At 51.9% G+C, this 18243-nt stretch overlaps 7 protein-coding genes across 7 annotated transcripts; 3 read left to right on the top strand and 4 right to left on the bottom strand.

Moving 5' to 3' along the window:
* The first annotated feature begins 370 nt into the window (after nucleotides 1-370).
* On the top strand, nucleotides 371-1723 carry BP01DRAFT_361336 (protein tyrosine phosphatase-like domain-containing protein). The gene is made up of 2 exons (XM_025576124.1): nucleotides 371-1317; nucleotides 1418-1723. The coding sequence occupies exons 1-2, from the start codon at nucleotides 669-671 to the stop codon at nucleotides 1477-1479; spliced, it is 711 nt and encodes a 236-aa protein (XP_025426357.1). The 5' UTR covers nucleotides 371-668; the 3' UTR covers nucleotides 1480-1723.
* BP01DRAFT_395941 (adaptin-binding domain-containing protein) lies at nucleotides 1269-3427 on the bottom strand. Its single transcript, XM_025578436.1, has 3 exons — nucleotides 2319-3427; nucleotides 1903-2211; nucleotides 1269-1842 (listed from the first exon to the last, which is right to left on the bottom strand). The coding sequence occupies exons 1-3, from the start codon at nucleotides 3346-3348 to the stop codon at nucleotides 1763-1765; spliced, it is 1419 nt and encodes a 472-aa protein (XP_025426356.1). The 5' UTR covers nucleotides 3349-3427; the 3' UTR covers nucleotides 1269-1762.
* Nucleotides 3428-3738: 311 nt separating this feature from the next.
* BP01DRAFT_361333 (putative small nuclear ribonucleoprotein SmD3) lies at nucleotides 3739-4713 on the bottom strand. Its single transcript, XM_025576123.1, has 4 exons — nucleotides 4483-4713; nucleotides 4352-4412; nucleotides 4128-4257; nucleotides 3739-4046 (listed from the first exon to the last, which is right to left on the bottom strand). The coding sequence occupies exons 1-4, from the start codon at nucleotides 4537-4539 to the stop codon at nucleotides 3944-3946; spliced, it is 351 nt and encodes a 116-aa protein (XP_025426355.1). The 5' UTR covers nucleotides 4540-4713; the 3' UTR covers nucleotides 3739-3943.
* Nucleotides 4714-5006: 293 nt separating this feature from the next.
* Nucleotides 5007-5820, top strand: BP01DRAFT_351520 (phosphatidylglycerophosphatase; the record flags this gene model as incomplete). Its single annotated transcript, XM_025573842.1, has 1 exon — nucleotides 5007-5820. The coding sequence occupies exon 1, from the start codon at nucleotides 5080-5082 to the stop codon at nucleotides 5818-5820; it is 741 nt and encodes a 246-aa protein (XP_025426354.1). The 5' UTR covers nucleotides 5007-5079.
* A 395-nt stretch (nucleotides 5821-6215) lies between these two features.
* BP01DRAFT_222131 (homeobox domain-containing protein) lies at nucleotides 6216-8744 on the bottom strand. Its single transcript, XM_025571150.1, has 3 exons — nucleotides 8199-8744; nucleotides 7944-8143; nucleotides 6216-7890 (listed from the first exon to the last, which is right to left on the bottom strand). The coding sequence occupies exons 1-3, from the start codon at nucleotides 8534-8536 to the stop codon at nucleotides 6611-6613; spliced, it is 1818 nt and encodes a 605-aa protein (XP_025426353.1). The 5' UTR covers nucleotides 8537-8744; the 3' UTR covers nucleotides 6216-6610.
* A 4825-nt stretch (nucleotides 8745-13569) lies between these two features.
* On the bottom strand, nucleotides 13570-15499 carry BP01DRAFT_361332 (alpha-mannosyltransferase). Its single transcript, XM_025576122.1, has one exon. It carries the CDS (start codon nucleotides 15191-15193, stop codon nucleotides 13745-13747), a length of 1449 nt encoding a protein of 482 aa, XP_025426352.1. The 5' UTR covers nucleotides 15194-15499; the 3' UTR covers nucleotides 13570-13744.
* A 565-nt stretch (nucleotides 15500-16064) lies between these two features.
* BP01DRAFT_222043 (uncharacterized protein) lies at nucleotides 16065-17256 on the top strand. Its single transcript, XM_025571149.1, has 2 exons — nucleotides 16065-16466; nucleotides 16561-17256. Exons 1-2 carry the CDS (start codon nucleotides 16292-16294, stop codon nucleotides 17118-17120), a joined length of 735 nt encoding a protein of 244 aa, XP_025426351.1. The 5' UTR covers nucleotides 16065-16291; the 3' UTR covers nucleotides 17121-17256.
* The last annotated feature ends 987 nt before the right edge of the window (nucleotides 17257-18243 follow it).

Genomic DNA, 18243 nt, shown 5'->3' with positions numbered 1-18243 from the left:
ATTCCAGAAGATGAGACCAGCGAGGAGGCGGGCCGCGAAAAGTTGTGCCTCTCTCGCTTGATGCTTAGTATCCTATTGTTTCCAGATTATAAAGAACAATTGCAGCTTACAAGATATTATCACTGTGTTACCGTAGAGTTGTCCATAGTCGTAAGCGCATAGAGAGAGATTTTCTTGCTTGCAGCAGATCCTGCATCGCATCAAGCACTGCGCTCGCCTGGTCGATTTGCAAATAAATCGTTGAATGCCAGTTGGTCAGGTCTCTCCTCTGTGGGGAGACGCGGAGAGAGCTGATCGGATTACCTAATACAGCCTCGGCTCAACGCTCCCAACAGATTCAACTCCAATTATCCTCGTCCACAAGGTGCCATCCTAGTCAATTCCTTGTCCGACTTCAGTGCACTTTGGCTCAAAACCCCGGTCACCCAACCTGCCCAGCCGTCAAAACTGCAATTAGTCTAAAGGCTAACGCAACCTGCCCTCAACGATAAGGATTGATTTCTGCGTCTCTCTTCCCTGTATAAATCGCAAACCGCCTCTCCAATCTGACCTCCAAAGTTCCCGGAGTAACGCCCAATCGGCCTCACCAAATTGGGATTTCCTCCCCCCTTCCCTAAAAGGAAAACGAAAATCGAAAGCAAAGAGGGGAAAAGGAAACAAGAGAGACCATGTCTTCTGGCACGAATCCCAAGCCCCGAACAGGGGCCACCTCCAGCAAACCATCGAAGCCTGCCTCCCCACTCACAAAACTCTACCTCATTCTCTACAACGGCCTCAGCTTCTCCCTCTGGGCCACCTGCACCCTCCATGGTCTCTCCCTCCTCGCGAACGGCACTCCGCTCCCCATGATCTTCAACCAAGTCTATCCGCTCCTCCTCATCACGCAGTCGCTGGCCCTGCTGGAAATCCTGCACAGCCTGGTGGGCCTCGTGCGAGCCCCCGTCGCCACGACCGCGATGCAGGTGGCCAGTCGCATTCTGCTTGTCTGGGGGATCATGTACTTGTTCCAGGGTCGGATCGTCGGCAACGTCCGCACCATCACCGCCACGCCCCAGACCGGCGACTACGCCTTCCTGGGCTGCCTGAGCGCATGGGGCGTGACCGAATGTATCCGCTATGGTTTCTTTGTGCTGCAGGTCTCTGGTGTCGGGGTGCCGGCGTGGTGGGCGTGGCTGCGGTACAACACCTTCTACGTGCTGTATCCGCTTGGCATTAGCAGCGAGTGCGTGATGGTGGTCAAGGCGCTGGGCCCGGCGGCGGAGCTGAGTGCCGCGTATTGGTGGTTCTTGGTCGTGGTATTGGGCATTTATGTCCCCGGTATGTCACGTCCCATTCACATTCCGGTTTTGCCAGGTTTTTCCCGTTTGGGTGGTGTAGGTTGAGAGTGGTTTTACGGTTTAAAGCTAATCCGGGATAGGCTCGTATATCCTTTACACGCATATGATCGCTCAGAGACGCAAGGCGTTGAAAAAGACATAAAAGGCGGTGGGGGTGGGATTTAGCCAAGAACATAGCTTGAGATTCGGGCGTAGGGTTACCATATCTCCCAGCTTCTGCTCCGGACCAGGGCTGTGGCCACACGTGGCTGTGCTGTGCCGTGCGGTGCTGTGGTAAAACGGTCGGTGTATGAATGAGGAATCGAGGTTCTGCGGTGGGGTGTTCTTCATGAAAAGAAGAGTTTTCATCGTCAGATATCATATGTAGTAGTATGTAGAAAATGTGGGTCACATCATCTCATATATATGCTCCGGATACGTGCTTGCTATAGTTGCTTCATGATATCACGGACCGCTTTGGCAGCGAACCGCTTCCGTTCCGTTTCGGGTAACCCGTCGCTCATATCTGATCATCCGATTAGCCAGGAATGTCGCATCTTGGCTAGCGAAAACGAGGAAATGTCACCTTTGATAGCTCGCATCCGCCGCAGCAGCGCCTCCACCGCATCCACTCGCAGTTCCTCGTCCGCTTCATCTTCCTCGACAAAATAATCGTCGCTTCCACGCTCGATCGCCGTCCGCAGACCAACCATCTCGCGCTCCAGCTCATTTACCTCGACATCAAACCCGGCCTCTCCCTCCTCACCCACTCCCAACAGTTGTCTTTCCAGGTCATCGTCGTCATCGAACTCCGTACCCATTCCCCCAGCGTCTTCCGATGCACTCCAATCATGTGTCTCCAGTACTTCCTTGACCCGGCGCATGCCTTGCAGTTCTAGATAAAATCCAAGGTTTCCCCAAACGTCAGCGCAGATCCCCAGAATTCAGGGCCAATGCATACAGAATAGAAGAAGGGAATAGTTCCAGAAAGGGGGAACAAACCTCCATATCGGTTCCTCCCCTCATCCTCCGCCCCATTCGGACACCACCGCACAACCTCCCATCCCATCAAGCCCATCTCACACAGTTGATCCTCCCACCACCCCACGGAGAACGGCTCGTCAATCTCAACATTCAAATCATCATCCAGATCATCGAGTCCATCCAATCCGGCACTTCCCCTCGTTTTGATTTTGCCAGCGACAGCAGTAGCGGAAGAGGAAAATGATGATGGTGATGGGGATGATGAAACAGAAGGTGGCATGTTCTCCCGCTGCTCAACCAGGACCAACAGGCCTGGCACCTCCCCGACTCCCACTCCCCCTCTCTCCTCTTCAATCAATCCCCGAACCGCTCCAATCGCGTGGATAAACTCCTTCAGGGACCGAACATCCGGGCGATCCTCGGCCGGCTCCCGCGTAGTGGTACTTGTAGTGCCCGCGGCTATTGACGATAGTGATGATGATGGAAGGTCCGTGAGACCCGTGGGCAATAACGACGAAGGCTGGCGATCAACCGGGTTGGAGACGCAAATTATCACCGCTCCGATGGCGTCGCGAACGACCCGGGCATCGGCGCCGGAAAATTCGGCTTTCCATTGCGCGGGGGATGGGGCAAGGTGGGCGGTGGGTGTCGACAGTGATGGTGATGATGATGATGGAACTGCTGTAAGAGGGATCTCGTCGACCCAAACTGGGATCTCGGCCGTGTAGTAGCGGTTGTTTATAGAGAGGGGCGAATGGGTTGTGTAACCGGCAAAACTCGTAGCAGTGATTGTCGGCGAGCTTGTCGTCGCGACTGCGGTTGCGGTTGAGGATGCGGAGGAGCCCACGAGAGTTGCGGTAGAGGAGAGGGCCGTTGTAGGGGTGGGTGTAGTCGTTGTGGAGGGTGGCTCGGTGACAGGTGCGCCGGTGAGGGTGTGAAGGAGGGGAGGGATGATAGTCGTGGACTGCGAGCTGGGCGAAAGGATGAGGAGGCGGCGCGGATTGCGGATTCTAGTTGCGGTCGTTGTATTGGGGTTGTCGGGGCTCATAATGAAGATTGAGAGGTTTTTGTTCTTGATCTATTTAGAGTGATTCTGGGAAGATTATAGAAGGGAGGCAACACAGCCGGTGATACTGAATGAAATTGATAGTGCGCGGGTGCGGGGAGAGAGAGCGGAGGGAGAGTAGAAATGACGGGAGGGGACAGTGCGGAAAATTGGTCGGTCGCCATCCTTCGTATTCTCTCTGGCACCTCTTACCTGTAATCCATGGACGAGGATGAAAGACTTTACGAGCGATTGTATGAATGTCCTGTTCCGAACGGTACAATTAGTTGGTGTTGTCCGTACTTCTATGTACGTGGGTAGCTCGTGATCGAATAGAAGCGTAGGCTGCTTCTCCTACGAACCCCAAATCCTTTCCCTGCAGAACGTGTATACTCGACATATTCATAATATAGAACTAGATTTACAGTTTTCGCAAAATTAGGGCCAATCGTCATTCGATTTTGTTTGATATTTATTCGATTCACGAGAATCGCCCCAATCGACCCAGATCCAAGGTTGCACAGCCATAGCAGAAAAGACAAACGCCGACCAAGTTAATGATTATCCACTCCCCATCATCGCCAGAACCCATCCCTATTCAGCCTCGCCGCTGGCCGCGAGCTCTTTGCACAGTAGCCTTACCACGAGCCAGACCGACACCGCGGCCGCGCTGGCCTCGCGAACGGAACATGGGCGCGTTTCTGTCATGAAATTAGAACCGAGTCACGATCGCAGGAACAGATCCACGCAGAGAGAGAGAGAGAGAGAGAGAGAGGACCAACCTCAACATATCCGGCACAATGAAGAACTTAACATGGCTGCCGCGGATGTAGACCTGGTCCAAGTGTGACACGCGACCGTCGCGAGCAGTAACCGTGATATCCTTGAGTTGAACATTCATGTTATCCTCAGCTAGTTCGGATCAAGTCAGCGACGATGTCTTTCGTGTTGATTGTAGCGAAGGGAGGGAGCAAAACGAGGATCGGGAGTTCGGAAGACGACGCACCCTCCAGAAGTTTTCCGCGGTACACGACACCGGACGTGATTTCGAGGGTGACAACATGGCCCTAGACATAGGGTTAGCTCAGAGAGGATCTGGATCAAGGAATCACGGGTATTCGAGAAGGAAATTCCCACCTGCGCCTCGTTCAGGAGCTTGATCGGAATACCGATCGTGCTGGTCAACTTGCCCATTGTGAAGTCGGGTCGGAAATAGGAGGGAGAGGGGAAAGAAGGTGCACTGGACGGGGTTGCCGGTGAAAATGAAGGTGGAAGGTAGGGATGAAAGAAGAATCGTCCTGCGACAATGGGGTGGGGGGAAGTTTGTTGGATGCAAAGGACAGACCTGGCGATGTTTGACCGGGAGAGTCCCAATCCGATTGATTCGGCAGCGGAGAGTTTTGCGGCTCTGCGGGCTCGGGCCAGGATTGGAGTAGAGAGGAGGATTTTATCCACGCATCAACTTGTGTGCGCACTGAACATTTTCTCTTTTGTAACTGGGTATAGGTACTCAATGCTATTGCAACATAATAGCTAATACCAGTATACAATCGCAGAACAAACTTATGCTTGTTCTTTTCGTCTACAAATCAGCTGTACAACTAAACCGGCCCAGGTCACCCTCCCTCCGGACTGATTCCCTCCACTAAAGCTCTCCATCCAGCTACATAGCTTCCACAGCTAGCTCTCTCTCTATTCCCAAGATCACCAACCACATCAAGAGAAGCCCGAAAGATGAATCCTCCAAACACCAATCTTCGCGCCTTCAACCTCGCCGTATCAACCCTTCTCAGTAATCCCGCCAACTTCCTCCCTCACCTTACTGTCCCAACATTTACCCACCTCCCCGAACAAATCGGCCCCGCCATCTCCGAAGCCTTAGCAACGCCCACAAGCACCACAAGCACCACAAGCACCCTTGAAAAATCCCCGCAGATTCGCGCCCTGGTTCTTGATAAAGACAACACCCTCTGTCCCGCCCGGACTACGACCTTTCCGCCGGAAATCGTTGCCAAGCTCACCGCGCTGCGCACATCCTCGACATCCCCCTTCAACCTGACCGCATCCCCAAACTCGGTCCTGATTGTCTCGAACCGCGCCGGGAGCCACCCACGCTATGATGACGAAGTCCACCACCTCGAGACACAGCTGGGGGACCTCAAAATTCCCGTGTATCGGTTGCCGCCGGGGACGGCTAAGAAACCATTCTGCGGGGCGCAGGTGTTAGCGTGGTTCCAGGAACGTGGGGTAGTGGCGCGCGCCGACGAGATCGCGGTTGTAGGCGATCGTTTGGGGACGGATGTCTTGATGGCACGGGAGATGGGTGCCTGGAGTATCTGGTGTCGGGATGGGATCGATCCCAGTGGAAAGCGCGGGGATGCCAACGTACTGGAGCGCATGGAGATGTGGGTAGAACGATATCTGCGGGTAAATCGAGGGTTAAAGAGCCCCGTTCCGAAGGGCTTTGCTCAATGATACAGGGCTTGGGCGAGGGGAGGCTGTCAGCAGTCGGCGCGTTTTGGGATATATGGATGTATACTTGAGCGAATTAAAGCGTGATACCATGTTTGAGAGCCCGTTGGTCTAGCTCTTTCAATTACACGTTCTCTACACGGGAGAATAAGTCATCATGATCAGTCTTCATCTCAGTCGAACTCGGAATATGTCTGCCAAGATCGTCTCAGCTTCACACACTGACAAGATAGCATTGCTCAAGGCACCAAGTAACCGTCACACAAAGAAATGCAAACAATTCCTAACCCGCCAACCCAAGAAACAGATAGAAGATAAACCAACTGTCGCCGTCTTATCCCGACTCTCTGGCATAACCACGTTAAAAAATACCCCTGACCAGGGATGAGAAAAGCAAAGAAAAATGAATAATGGTCAGGGACGGTAGAGAAGCATCCAAAAAAAGCCCAGCCAGGTGTGCTTATTGAAGAATGAAAGAGAAGGCGCTGTGTAACGCTCAGGACCAGCCACAGAGAAGAGTAATAGTACAGAATAAGACACGCTTAGAGCACAATGTAAGAAAGACTGAAATCCTTCGTATCGAAGTGATTCGACGCAAGGTCTCAGGAAAAGTCTGAAAAGATGATCATTAGCCCTGGAGAGGGGGTCAAGCGAATAGTGCCTGAACCTGAGTGACATTTCCGGTCAAGGTCAAGCCCGAATCGTCATCACGACTCTCGATCTGACAAAGACGGCTGGAGAAAGCTCGGGAGCCGAGATTTTGATTCTTTTTGTGGGAAACATGTAGTCATTCTCAGGAGCCGCGCGCCAGTGCATTAGAATCCACATTCTCTAGAGTCAAACTCTGGAATTCGCCGTGAACACCAGGAGAGGTGTGTCCAGACATCGGCTGCATGGACAGGTCGAAAGCACCACTTTCGAGGCCCATGGATTGAGGAACGTTGAAAGTCATGTTGTGCTTGGTGTACATTCCATTCATGCCCATCCCCTCGTCTGAGTAACTAGTTGGGTGCTCGGCACCCAAACCATACATGTCCTGTGATGTGTGCGAGATGTTGGAGAGCGGTGGCGAGTGGTTGGCAATCATAGGGTCGGCATGACCAATGCTAGGGTATGTGGCCGTCTGGTGTGCGACAGCGGAGTCGACAGCGGGCGTGACAAATGGCAAGCTGAATGGCGTTCCCATGCTGGTAGCAACAGGGGTCGAGTCTCCACCTGCACCAGTACTGAAGAGGCCTGGGCTAGCGAACTCAGATGGAGAAGCAGTGGTAGTAGCCGACATGGGATGGGCTCGCGGATCAAACCCGAAGGCAGCAGATGTATCAATTCGCAAATTCAGAGCCAGTGGATGAGTCGATTGCGGAATTGGGGCAAAGATCCCTGTGTCAGGTTGGCCAAAGTGGGCAGGAGTCTGGGAGAAATTGTATTGGGCAAGCGGCGCCTGCATTGCAGAGAAGTCGACAGCTACCGGAACTGAGCGACTCCGTTGCCGCTTGTGGCCACGGGCCGCCTGCACGGTCAGGTGAGTTGGGGTCTCGGGAAACATATTCATATACGCTTGCGCGAATTGGTTGGGTTGCGAGGCAGGACGCTGAATGAAAGGAGGCGACATGGGTGGGTTCATAGCAAAGTTGCTATAAGCCAGGCGATTCTGGAACGACTCTAGGGATACGAGTTTAGCCAGCTGAACGCTAAGAACCTTGGGATGGCCTCCCAGATGATGGACTAGAATTTGGCTTGCTTGCTGATCTTCCGTGAAATCACCGCATTGATAAAAGCCACCAGAGTTGGATGAATCCATGTAAAACAGTGGAGGTCGATTCAATTCCACGACCAGACCGCCTGTCCGCGTTGGAGCGCCATTCGGACCGGGGGTCTGGTCACCAGACTCCAACGTGATGTTCTTGATGTAGGAAAAGGGGTATTCGATCTTGTATCCGGCAGAATCGTTGTTGATGTAGTAAGTCATGCATGCTTTTTCAGGAGAATAGAAGACAACGAGGTCCATTGCGTTTTGTCCAATGCGGCGCCAGCTGCCGATTGTCAAGGAACGACATGTGAAGTGATGAATAACTACAGCGGTCAGCAAGGCTGATTGAACATCGTCATAACTCGACAAAACATACCAACTTTGCCGGAAGGAGTGGGCTCCTGCGTGTAAGCCCCATTGGTCCCGTACCCTCCTGTCCGGCCGAAAGGGTCTCTTGCGCCAGGCTTGCTCGGATCGAACTGCATTGCTAGGTATTGGCGCATTGATTCAGGGATTGAATCGCATCCTTCCCCGGTTTCGATACTCTTCTTCGCAAGCATCTTGATCTTGGCGCGTCTATGTCGGCGCGGTCAGTACGCTCCATGCAATCATCTTCGGGAACGTCACGAACCTATTTTGGAACCAGATCTGAACGGACCGCTCCGTCATATTGATTTCCTGAGCAATTCTCTCGCGGGTAGCGGCGGTAGGGGTAGGGTTTTTGTTAAATTCGACTTCGAGGGTGACCAGTTGATCCTGAGTCGCACGCTGGCGTTTGTTGTTCTTCTGCTGTTGCGTCAAAGTGCTCTTTCTTTGAGGTCGGCGTGCGGAGGGAGCAGTAGCCGTTGTAGCATTGGACATGGCTGGGGATGGAGTCGAGGATTCCGAGGGAGACGAAGTTGCCGTAGCTACTGCTGTGGTGGAAGAGCATGGGGTGGTGGCAGGGTCAGGAGTGCCTGTCGAAGACATATTTGCAGAAATGCAAAAATTGGGCGACGTTCGGAGTGAGGACGACGAGGATATAAAAAAAAGGAGATACGACCAAGGTGGAAACGGACGTTCCGAAGTGTGTAGGGAGGGGATAGTTTTTGGTGACGATCCGGTCGACAGTCAAAAGGGGGTGAGATATCGGTCTCTCTAAAGCAGCGTCAAGCGCGAGAGAATCGTAGTGAGATCAAACGAATGGAAGCGCTTTGGCTGTGAGGCACAACGTGGGCTCGAAGACACAAAGCAGGGGCAGTCAAATGCGCGCGTCGCGGAAGCGTCGATTGAGGATGGTATGGCTAAGGGGTGGGGCGAATATAAACAGCTGACCTAGGCAGCTTTAAAAGGCGAAAAGAATCCAGGTCTTCGTGAATCAGAAACAGAAGTATATAGTTCTGTTATCAAGTTTCAATTGACATAGGAACCGAGAATGCGATGTTGCGGAGACGATCGAGAGAATCTCGGTTTGGAGTAAGCGAAGACAAGGAGAAGTAATCGAGGGATCGTAAAAGAGTGAAACGATCGACTAAAGCGAGCGAATGATTGTAAGTGAACGAATGGAATTGAAGTGAAAACAACAAGAAAAGAGTGAATTGGGGAGGAGGGGGAAGAAAGAAAGGAAGGGAAAAATGATGGCCGGTAAGGAAGAGAGAAAGAAGAAAGGAAGGGAAGAGAAGACAAACGGGTGGAGGAGAGTAGGAGTAAGTAGGAGGAGCAGGAGGAGGAGGACGGGCTGGGCGGGCGGGTTGAGGGCAACAGGAAGGACACAGTCAGGAGATGGATGGATCATGGATGGGATGGGGATGGGGGAGTTCCCGAAACGGTTAGCGAGTCAGTAGTTGGCGCTGGACTGTTTTGGCACCGGCTGTTCCTGACTGTCTCCGTGGGGCTGGCCTTTTCTTCTCTTCGTTGTCTGGGTTTTTCCTTTTTTTTTTTTTCCCTTTCTTTTCCTTCTCTCTTTTTTTCCTTTTTTTTTTTTTCTCTCTTACTCGACCCTTCCCTTTTTTGGATTGCCCTAGGTATTGCTTTCAATTCTTCCGTTGCGTCTTTTTTTCCCTTTTTTTTTTTTTTTGGCCTGTATTGTGTCTGCTTTTGCTGCCGTTTTCCTGTTGGTCCATCTATCCCCCTATGGGGGTGTCCTCTCGGTCCTTCGGGGATAGTAATTCCCTCCCAAGAGCCACGTCCGAGAGGCGAGCAGGCACCTATAAAGCAAGAAAGTTCCTGGTCAAAGACTTTGATTGTTGACTGATTGGGTAGAAATAGATGGTAGAAATAGATACTACTCATCGAGTATAGCATAAGCCTAGGTACTGTAGACGTTCTGCTTTAAACATCCCTTGTTTATCCTTTCTCTCTCTCAGAGTCTGGCCCTGCCTCGTATCATGACGTTGAATTCATCTTCATCGCCTTGTGCCACCGACCGGTAAAACATTGGAGACGTTACAGACCTTCACATGGCATTGCCTGAAGCAGGCACAGGTTGTTACAGAGCAGCCGCCCACCGCCTTGTTCCAGCCCCTGCATCTGGTTGCATCTCTTGCGCCATCTGCGACTGGCTACCCGATCGTTCTTCATCCTACAATGCATGCACTTCATACTCCCCTCCAATGAAAGGAGGCAATTTTTCTCATTTCGGCCAGTGTCTACACATATACCTCGTATCAAGTGCTCTAAGACCAAGTAAGGTTCTCCTTCTCGCAACATGCCCTGTCCACCACTTCCAGCATCAACTGCTACAGATACCGTATGAATCCTCAAACCGCTACTGTCAAGCAAGGCGACTGCGGCTGGGAAAGATCTGGGTTGGTTCAAACACACTTCTGCCGGGTCACTTGCTCTGAACAGTCGAAGGTTTTAGTGCATATCAGCCACCGTGAATAGGCAATGAATGCCCTGTTCCCCGATCCCAAAAGTCCTTCCTTATGGACGCACTTGACTGAGCGAGCGCAGTTCCATTTGAGTATGGATGGGCTGGTCGAGTCCACTACTGACGTAGGGTCCGTTTGGAGCCGAAGCAGCAACGTGAGCTGCACCATTCCAGCAACCGGGCAGGCATTGTGTGAGCGCCCCGTGTCGACAAGCTCCCCCGAGGACCCGGGTTCTAGGTAGTGGAGCACTGTTGCGGGTTTGTCGAATCAAGAGCGTTCTCCGCGAGATAGAGGATCCAGGGCGCGATCAGGGGAAACAAGAAACAGTGACGATGCCAAGAGGGAAGAAAAAACATATGCGGCGACTATGCCGGGAGGAGTGCCTACGACTTCTGACTACCTGACTGACGAGTCTCTTTGGTCTACCGAATGCTCTGAACAGTGTGCATGGACATGGTTCGGCTGCCTCTGATTCTTTCCTTCCATCCCAGCATTAGCGTCACAGGAGCCGGCCTGCTGCCAGTTCAACCTCCAGTACCGTGGGCGGTGAGTGTCTGGGACAGGGGAGAACCAAGAAAACCTATCCTTAAGCAACCTCGGAACGGAATCACTTTGATTTATAAGAGCATTTAGTTGGTTAACTACGGAGACGATCATCATTATTCAATTGACTATCTACCTACAGCTCGCTAACAACAGAGACCCCATTCATTCGCTGCGGTGTGGTATGGCTCCTGTCACTTCTGCCAATCACGTAACAAGGATACCTTCTCCTTAGGAACTAGGTACTCCCTTCGAAGCATTTAAGCTAGCATACAATATGTTCCTAATAACAGGGATGCACCCGACACATAAGTGATTTGTTCAGTTAGGCACTGTCTCCGTGGTTGTGGTTTTTTTACTTACGCGACCGAGCTCGATGACCTGCCTAAGGCAGGTCTCCGCCCGTGCCGGCGGCAATTTGTCTGTCCGCCTTTCTGGCTGGTGTTGATTGGGCCTTCACGCATGACAGCGCTAGCCTGGGGTGGAGAACGATTGAGGTTCCAGTTCGGTACTCGTGCTGCTGGCTGCCCACTCGCTGTTTTAGTTCTTGACTCTTGAGACGGTATCCATCGGCCATTAGTCTTCCATGATTCCATCTGGGATTTCTATCCCCGAACCGATCATGAAAATAAATTAATTCGATCAAGTCAAGGCGACTAGCCACGAACATGTGTCGCGATCGAGAACAAGCTGCGACTAAGAAGTTTGATCATAATATGGGGCAATAATGCCATGATCAGCAGGACGTTCAAAGAGTTGTTGACCTACGCATTCTCTGTGTCTTGTTTCTCTATTGCCAATTGGTAGCCCTCCTGCGATAGAAATGCAGGTACGACGTACAGAGCTCTGCTCCGCCTGCCTCCGGGTGCAGAATACTGAGGAAAGACCTCCGTACCTTACCTGGGGGTGATTTTTTCCTGCTGTACTACCACGTGAGCTAAACTTCTTTTGGACAAGAAGTGGGAAAGGAGGAAGGATGGACGGGGGCGTGTAGATGATCCGTGCGTTTTCAATATGCATTCCTATTGGATCATTTGAACTCAGCCACCAAAGGGCGTCAGGCACACCCGCACCTTACCCGTCGGGGCAAGTCATCCATGGATCAGTCATCCGGAGGGGAGGTCGAGAACCCGCCTGTCGCCGACGCTAGCGAGATACTGACTGCATCCTAGACTACTAGTAACTTAGCAAGCAGCAGGGATAGGCATTCACTACCGACTGCACTCCGTAGCCACTGACCAAGGTGGCCACCACTGGAGTATTTTCTTTCCCTGATAAGTGACTCGTTCGGGTCTACGTCAATAAGGGGGGTCAACTATTCGCTACCTGTCTCCCCCAATTTACGGAGTATGTCTGCCTATTACGAATGATCCCAGCTATCGCATTGTGCGTTGGTCCATCCCTGCTCCACTGTCAACCACACACACACATAATAAGGAGATTCCGGAAGTTTGATTGCCAGCCGATGCATATCCAGTGTCGCGCAATCGGCGGATTCCGTGAGAATTTGGCTCGAACAATGACTCCTCCTCTCGCCCTTGCAACCTTCAATCTACCTGCCCCATCTGGCGCTGAATAGCGCCTGCACTCCATGAACTGGTCGTCCGGTGACTGGTCTGTTCTGCCTTCGAACACCGATTCATCCTTCGTATCCTTCCCAGACTACAGAGTATTTGTCTCTGCATTGTCAGGCCCATACACCGTTTCTGCAGGGCCTGGAGCCTAGCACACGGAGCATGTGCTTTCCCCAATTTACTTGCTGCACCATCGACGAACAACAACATCAGAACGCTAACACTTCCGCATGGCCAATAAGTCACTTGGTCCAGAGCACTAGTCCTTGCTAACGAGTAGTGACTAATCCCTCCCCTCCAGTCTTTTTTCGATCGCGCACAGGGCATGTCTGCTGTCTCGGCAACAGACTCCTTGTCAGTTGAGGCATCAGAGGTGGAGACCCGACCATTCACCCCCTCTTTTATGGCACATAGCAAGCAGGCTCAAGGATCTTTCAGATGTTAGGTAGAGAGATGCAATGAGCCGGGCTAATGTAAAAACACCTTAAAGTATCGAGAAACAAGGGGTAAGTAAAGGTTTATACAACCTGTACCCGACCCGAGCTCCTCACGTTCCCAGACAAATTTTCTTCTCGATATGCTCAAAGTCATGGGTCGTTGATGATGACATCTCACTATCCCAGACTTGCTAATGGCGTCTGGAAAAAAATAGTTCACCCCTGGCTTCGCCACAAGGCGCATGCAGATTGAGAACTTGCTTGCTCGATTAATTGAGGAGGATCATGCCAGGTGATGGGATAAACGACCCCTCTATATGTAACCGACAAGGTATACGTCGTCTCAGCTGAAGAGGATGAACTTCGCGGAGCTAGTCGGTCATCTTCCCGCTACAAAGGCTACATACATCTGGTTGTTTGTTTGACTATTCAAGGCACATGCGCGACTCATGCTTTTCCTTCTATGGTTGGACCTCGTCGCATCCAGATTACATCCCTAGTATCACCATGAAATCTCACGTGATAATGGCGGGATTTGGGGCAGATGTGACGGTCAAGTGAATGATTACACTGGTAGGAAACTCTTTTACCAGGTTGCGAATCTGCCACCGCAGGATGGATTGGTGGACCCTAGGGGCTGAAGGCAAGTACTCACTCTCTAATAACAAGACGACGCTAAGAAACACAATTTCCACCTTTTGAATGTCAGGAGTCCCTGCAGCCAGCGCAGTAAACACTCAGTGAAATCTAGATCCAGCTTCTTTTGGCTTTTCAGAGGCGATTAAACATATAACCGGCGGACTTGCCAAAGACCCTATTCCAATAGTCCCTTGTCTGCTGGCAGATTCCGGTCTGATCCTTCCAGCTCAAGATCTTCCCCTCGAGTACGCAGGCGGTCCAATGAATGTCCTCCCAGAACTTCTGCTGAATATGGTCACCGAACGATGCCACCACTTCTTCGGGTGCCGTCCACGCCAGCGTGTACTGTCCCTTCTCGTCGATCACCGGGTTGGTCACCCCATTCTCCGTGAAGATTGTAGCGGGGTTAAACTTGGGATAATTGACATGCACAAAGAACGGACTTGGCGCGGGCGCGGTTGCGCCCTTGACCCTCCAAATGCCCTGTTTCGTCAAGGCGTAGTCTTCCATTGGGCTGTATTGGACCATGGTCGATCCGGCGAAACCGTCTGGAGTTCGACGTCCGACTGCCCGGATGGGCTCGCTGACTTGATGAAAAGGTTCGTTGAGTGCACTAGCCGCGGCAAGAAATGTTTCCTTGTCGCCTTCGCCGGCTGCGCCTTGTGAAAGAAGCGGGTAATAATGGCTGGGGCCATGAAAATTGTAGTATGTCGCCAGGAGAAGGGTGCGAAGATGTGTACGCTTGGAGACGAGCACTTCTCCCGATTCTGTCGACTGGCGGAGACCGGTCGGGTTGGACGATTGGGTTTCGCGATCTTTCGGTGACGAGATCATATAATACAAGGGGGATGTTGTCGGACGCCAGAAGTCGGGCCATGTGACCAAGCCTTTAGACTTGAACGGTTCAGATGTGAACAGCGCCTCTGGTGACTGCAGAGGAAACGCATCCGCATCTAGGAAGAGAATCTCCTCAAACGAGGAGAAAAGCATCGCGAAGATCTTATATTGGTATTTCTCGATCTTGTTGGTGCTGTCTGGCACCGCCTCCAAAATCTCCGACAGCACCACGCACTGCGCATTTAATGAGGGAAGGACAACCTGACAGATATATCCATCATACTCTTCCCAATTGGCCAGGAATACCTCCATTGGCAGGGCTGAGCCTGTGCGGCGCAGCATGCGCAGTGAAATGACCAAGACTGGAAGATACGGACCGCCGGCTGTTGATACCAATCCACGCGTGCGCGGCTGGTAACTGAGTGTGGGAGGCTCTCTTTTGATTGCATTGACGAAAGCCGTGTGTGCTCGTTGCATCTTCGCAACATCGTCGGCTGGCATCCTCAAGAGATCCGGCAGCGGCTCGGTGCTCTCTGGGTCGAACCCGGAGGATTCGGCATTTCCCAGCCGGATGGGAGACTGGCAATCCGGGGCTGAATCCACAAGAAGCGGATGAAAGGCTTTCCAGAATTGCTCATGGCTCTGGGGTAATTCACCGCTTCGCGATGTGAGGGAAGTGAGAAACCAGACACAAAGAGCCACAATGCCCAATGCAATCAACGTATTCTGCCGCCGCAGTTGCATTCGAGACGCCAGCATCATTTAACGGGCGTACGAGGTCATAGCGATCATTGTTGTCTTAGGGGAGATGGACGTCTCGACAGACAGTCGAGGGATCGTGTTGGTCGAAGAGGAGGGCGTATAACTACTACAGCTAGCCCTCGCCGCAAAGAGGGGGAGGGGGGAAGATGAGACAACAAACGGTTTTGAGGATGCGATTTTGCGACCGGAGTTTGTCCATATAAGAATCGCCCAAGGCACACACACATCTTCCTGCCTGGTGGACTGGTCAAACGATTGGTGGGAAGCGACCGTCTCAAATGGAGCGTGGCTTGAGAGGGTGGGTTGGCTCTAAATTCTGTCTAGCTCAGCCAGTCCTGACTCAGTCCTGTCCCTCCCGTCTAACACAGTTAGTACTTAGTTACAGTACACACTACTGTGTACTGTATGTACGGTGTACACAGCACTGATACAAATTCATTATTTGGCCCCCAACCGCTGGTCCACTCCCGTGCCCCCCATCTAACACGCCCTGAAGAATACAAAGAAAATGCTTAACCACCCACGAAGTCACGAAAAGCATCATCTACTGCTGCCTGCTGCTGCTGCTGCCGAGGAGGGGTCGCTGCTCCACGGCCACTGCTCTAGGCTGAAACGATCCCCATGAACTCTACCCATGCACTTTCCTGCTCACCCATTTTTCCCCGCCTAGGATGCAGTCTGATCGTCCAATGACTCCAATCACCGCATCAATGCTGTTGTGGTTTGAGTGACAGGATTCTGGACTTATATGAAGGATCGTCAACAGGGGTAGCATACAAGATGCTGATTTGCGGTCAAGTTGCAATGCCACAATTCGACAATACGAGCTAGTTGCCGTAGTCGAAGGCTGAAGGCTGACCTGGCCATTTGCGGCCCTATATTATGGGACTACTATGGACGGGCACGTCCTCTTGATGGACCCGGTGCCCTAAGTAGAGAAAATCAAATCTGTTCCTGCCCGTGTTTATACTATGCACCGCAGGTCCCTGTTCTCTAGTGTTCTTCCTCCCCCACCCCAAATCCTGACCTTCCAGCGAAAAGGCCTCCTGTGAGCCCATTTTGCCTTCCCCTGCTTTGATCATGTCAACCCAAGGGTATACCGATTGTGTCCCTGGAACATTCTATGGTCTCGCGAACACAGAGGTCAATCCTGGCGACACCCTTCAGCTCCGATGGGGTGCGATCGACAATGGAGACACTCCACTCAACATCTCCCTGGGCCGCGCGGGAGGTACTCTTATTGACGAGATCACTGGTGCGTTTCCTCGATTCTCTTACTCAGAGTCTGCTTGTCTTGCCGAGAGTGCAAATATGAGCTGACTTTCTTCATGTTTGGATGTATGACCCAGTGGGTGCGCAGTTCACAACAAGAAGCTCTCTCTATCAACTCGTCATCAATGATACCGCCAACTGCACAATGGAACAATACACCTGGGCTATCCCCAGCGATTTCAACACAACCAACCCCCAATATCAGATCGGTTTGTTCAACGCCACCGCCAAATTAGGCACCTACGGGGTCGACCTATACGGCTGGATCAGCTGGAGTGATTACTTCTATGTTCGCGAAAAGGGTGCTGCGACGACGACCACCACCACCACCTCATCAACCACTGCGACTTCGACTGGGTCGACACAAACCACCTCGACCGCTTCCTCCCACGGTGGCGGTTCCAACTCAAATAGTGTCGGCATCGGAGTGGGTGTTGGCGTAGGTGTCGGTGCCGCCGCCGTGATCGGGGTGCTTGGCTTCTTCTTCCTCCGCCGGCGACGGAAGACAAGGCAGAAGGCCCCGACTCCTACGCAGGAGACGAGCGAGGTAGCCGGATCGCCACTGTACGAGCTGCCTGCCCCGGCGAACAAGCAGACCGTTCAAGAGGGGAGCCAGATGTACGAGCTACAAGGATGATGAGCCTTTCTTTTGTTCTCCATCATGGAGCACATAGGGGCCCTTGGACTAGTTCTCCAGTCGAGATTCCTTCGTGATCGGTATGATTGATGGACAGGAGGCCGTAGTCCGTCTTTCAGGGCTTGATGAAAATGGATCCTCTCATGCGTTCTCGAGCTCCCACTATCCGCAAAAACCCATCTCTTTCTCGCGCCCACCCGCCGAGAGAACCCGTGCAACACTACTAGCCAACGCCCCGCTACGGGTCACGCCACCTGTGCCAGTCCGGACTCTATGTCATATCTACATACTCGAGCACACATCCGCTCGTTCCAGCCTGAGACGCGAGAATGGAAAGAGATAAGAGATTCCCACATTGCACACGCCGACTGACTGACCACATGACTGCTATTTTATAATCATGATCTATCGAGATACCACACTGCCTGTATATAATACTTACGATGATGTCTGATATTCCTAATTCTGGCTTCATTTGATCTCTCGGGCTCCCGGTCATTATTTTCGGAGAGGGGGAGAGCGCGGGGGCAATCGGTCGCCATCCACATGCATTCGTCTTTTTCGGACTCAGCAGTGTGGTTCCAGGGATTGGGCTGATTCCAGAGATCTGATTGCGGAGATAACGGAGGAACAGCCTCAACCTCATTTGTAGTTCTTGGGCAGATGTTCTGTACTATTACTCCCCTTTTCTTCGATCGCTTTCATCATTACATATACCTGGATACCCTTCTGATGTAGACAACAAAAACAAAGTACCGGCACATTGAATAGAAAGACCTATGTTGACTCAATCTGCTTTTATTCACTCAACGTTTTCCTGATCCTGGTACCTAGAGGACCCTTACCATGAAATCACTAATATTTGACGAATGGTGTATGTAAGTAAGCATAACAAACAACAGAGGAAGAAAGACGATGTATATACAGCGAAGGAGAGCAGCACCAACACGAAAGAGAATAAAGTACTGAACGAGAAGCGAAAGCTAAGGTGAGGGGTATCCAGTTCTTGCAGAACGCCATGATGATGAGACACGCTTGAGAAGCAGAAATACATAAATGGGAGTGTAAGCTTGCTAATTCTTGCTTTTCTCTCGAGCTCCTTTTCGTCTTTGTTGGGGGGGGG

The sequence above is a fragment of the Aspergillus saccharolyticus genome (assembly GCF_003184585.1).
Source record: "Aspergillus saccharolyticus JOP 1030-1 unplaced genomic scaffold BP01scaffold_71, whole genome shotgun sequence".
Lineage (NCBI taxonomy): Eukaryota > Fungi > Ascomycota > Eurotiomycetes > Eurotiales > Aspergillaceae > Aspergillus > Aspergillus saccharolyticus.
Note: the sequence above shows the minus strand (reverse complement) of the source record. Positions and strands in the feature narration are given on the sequence as shown.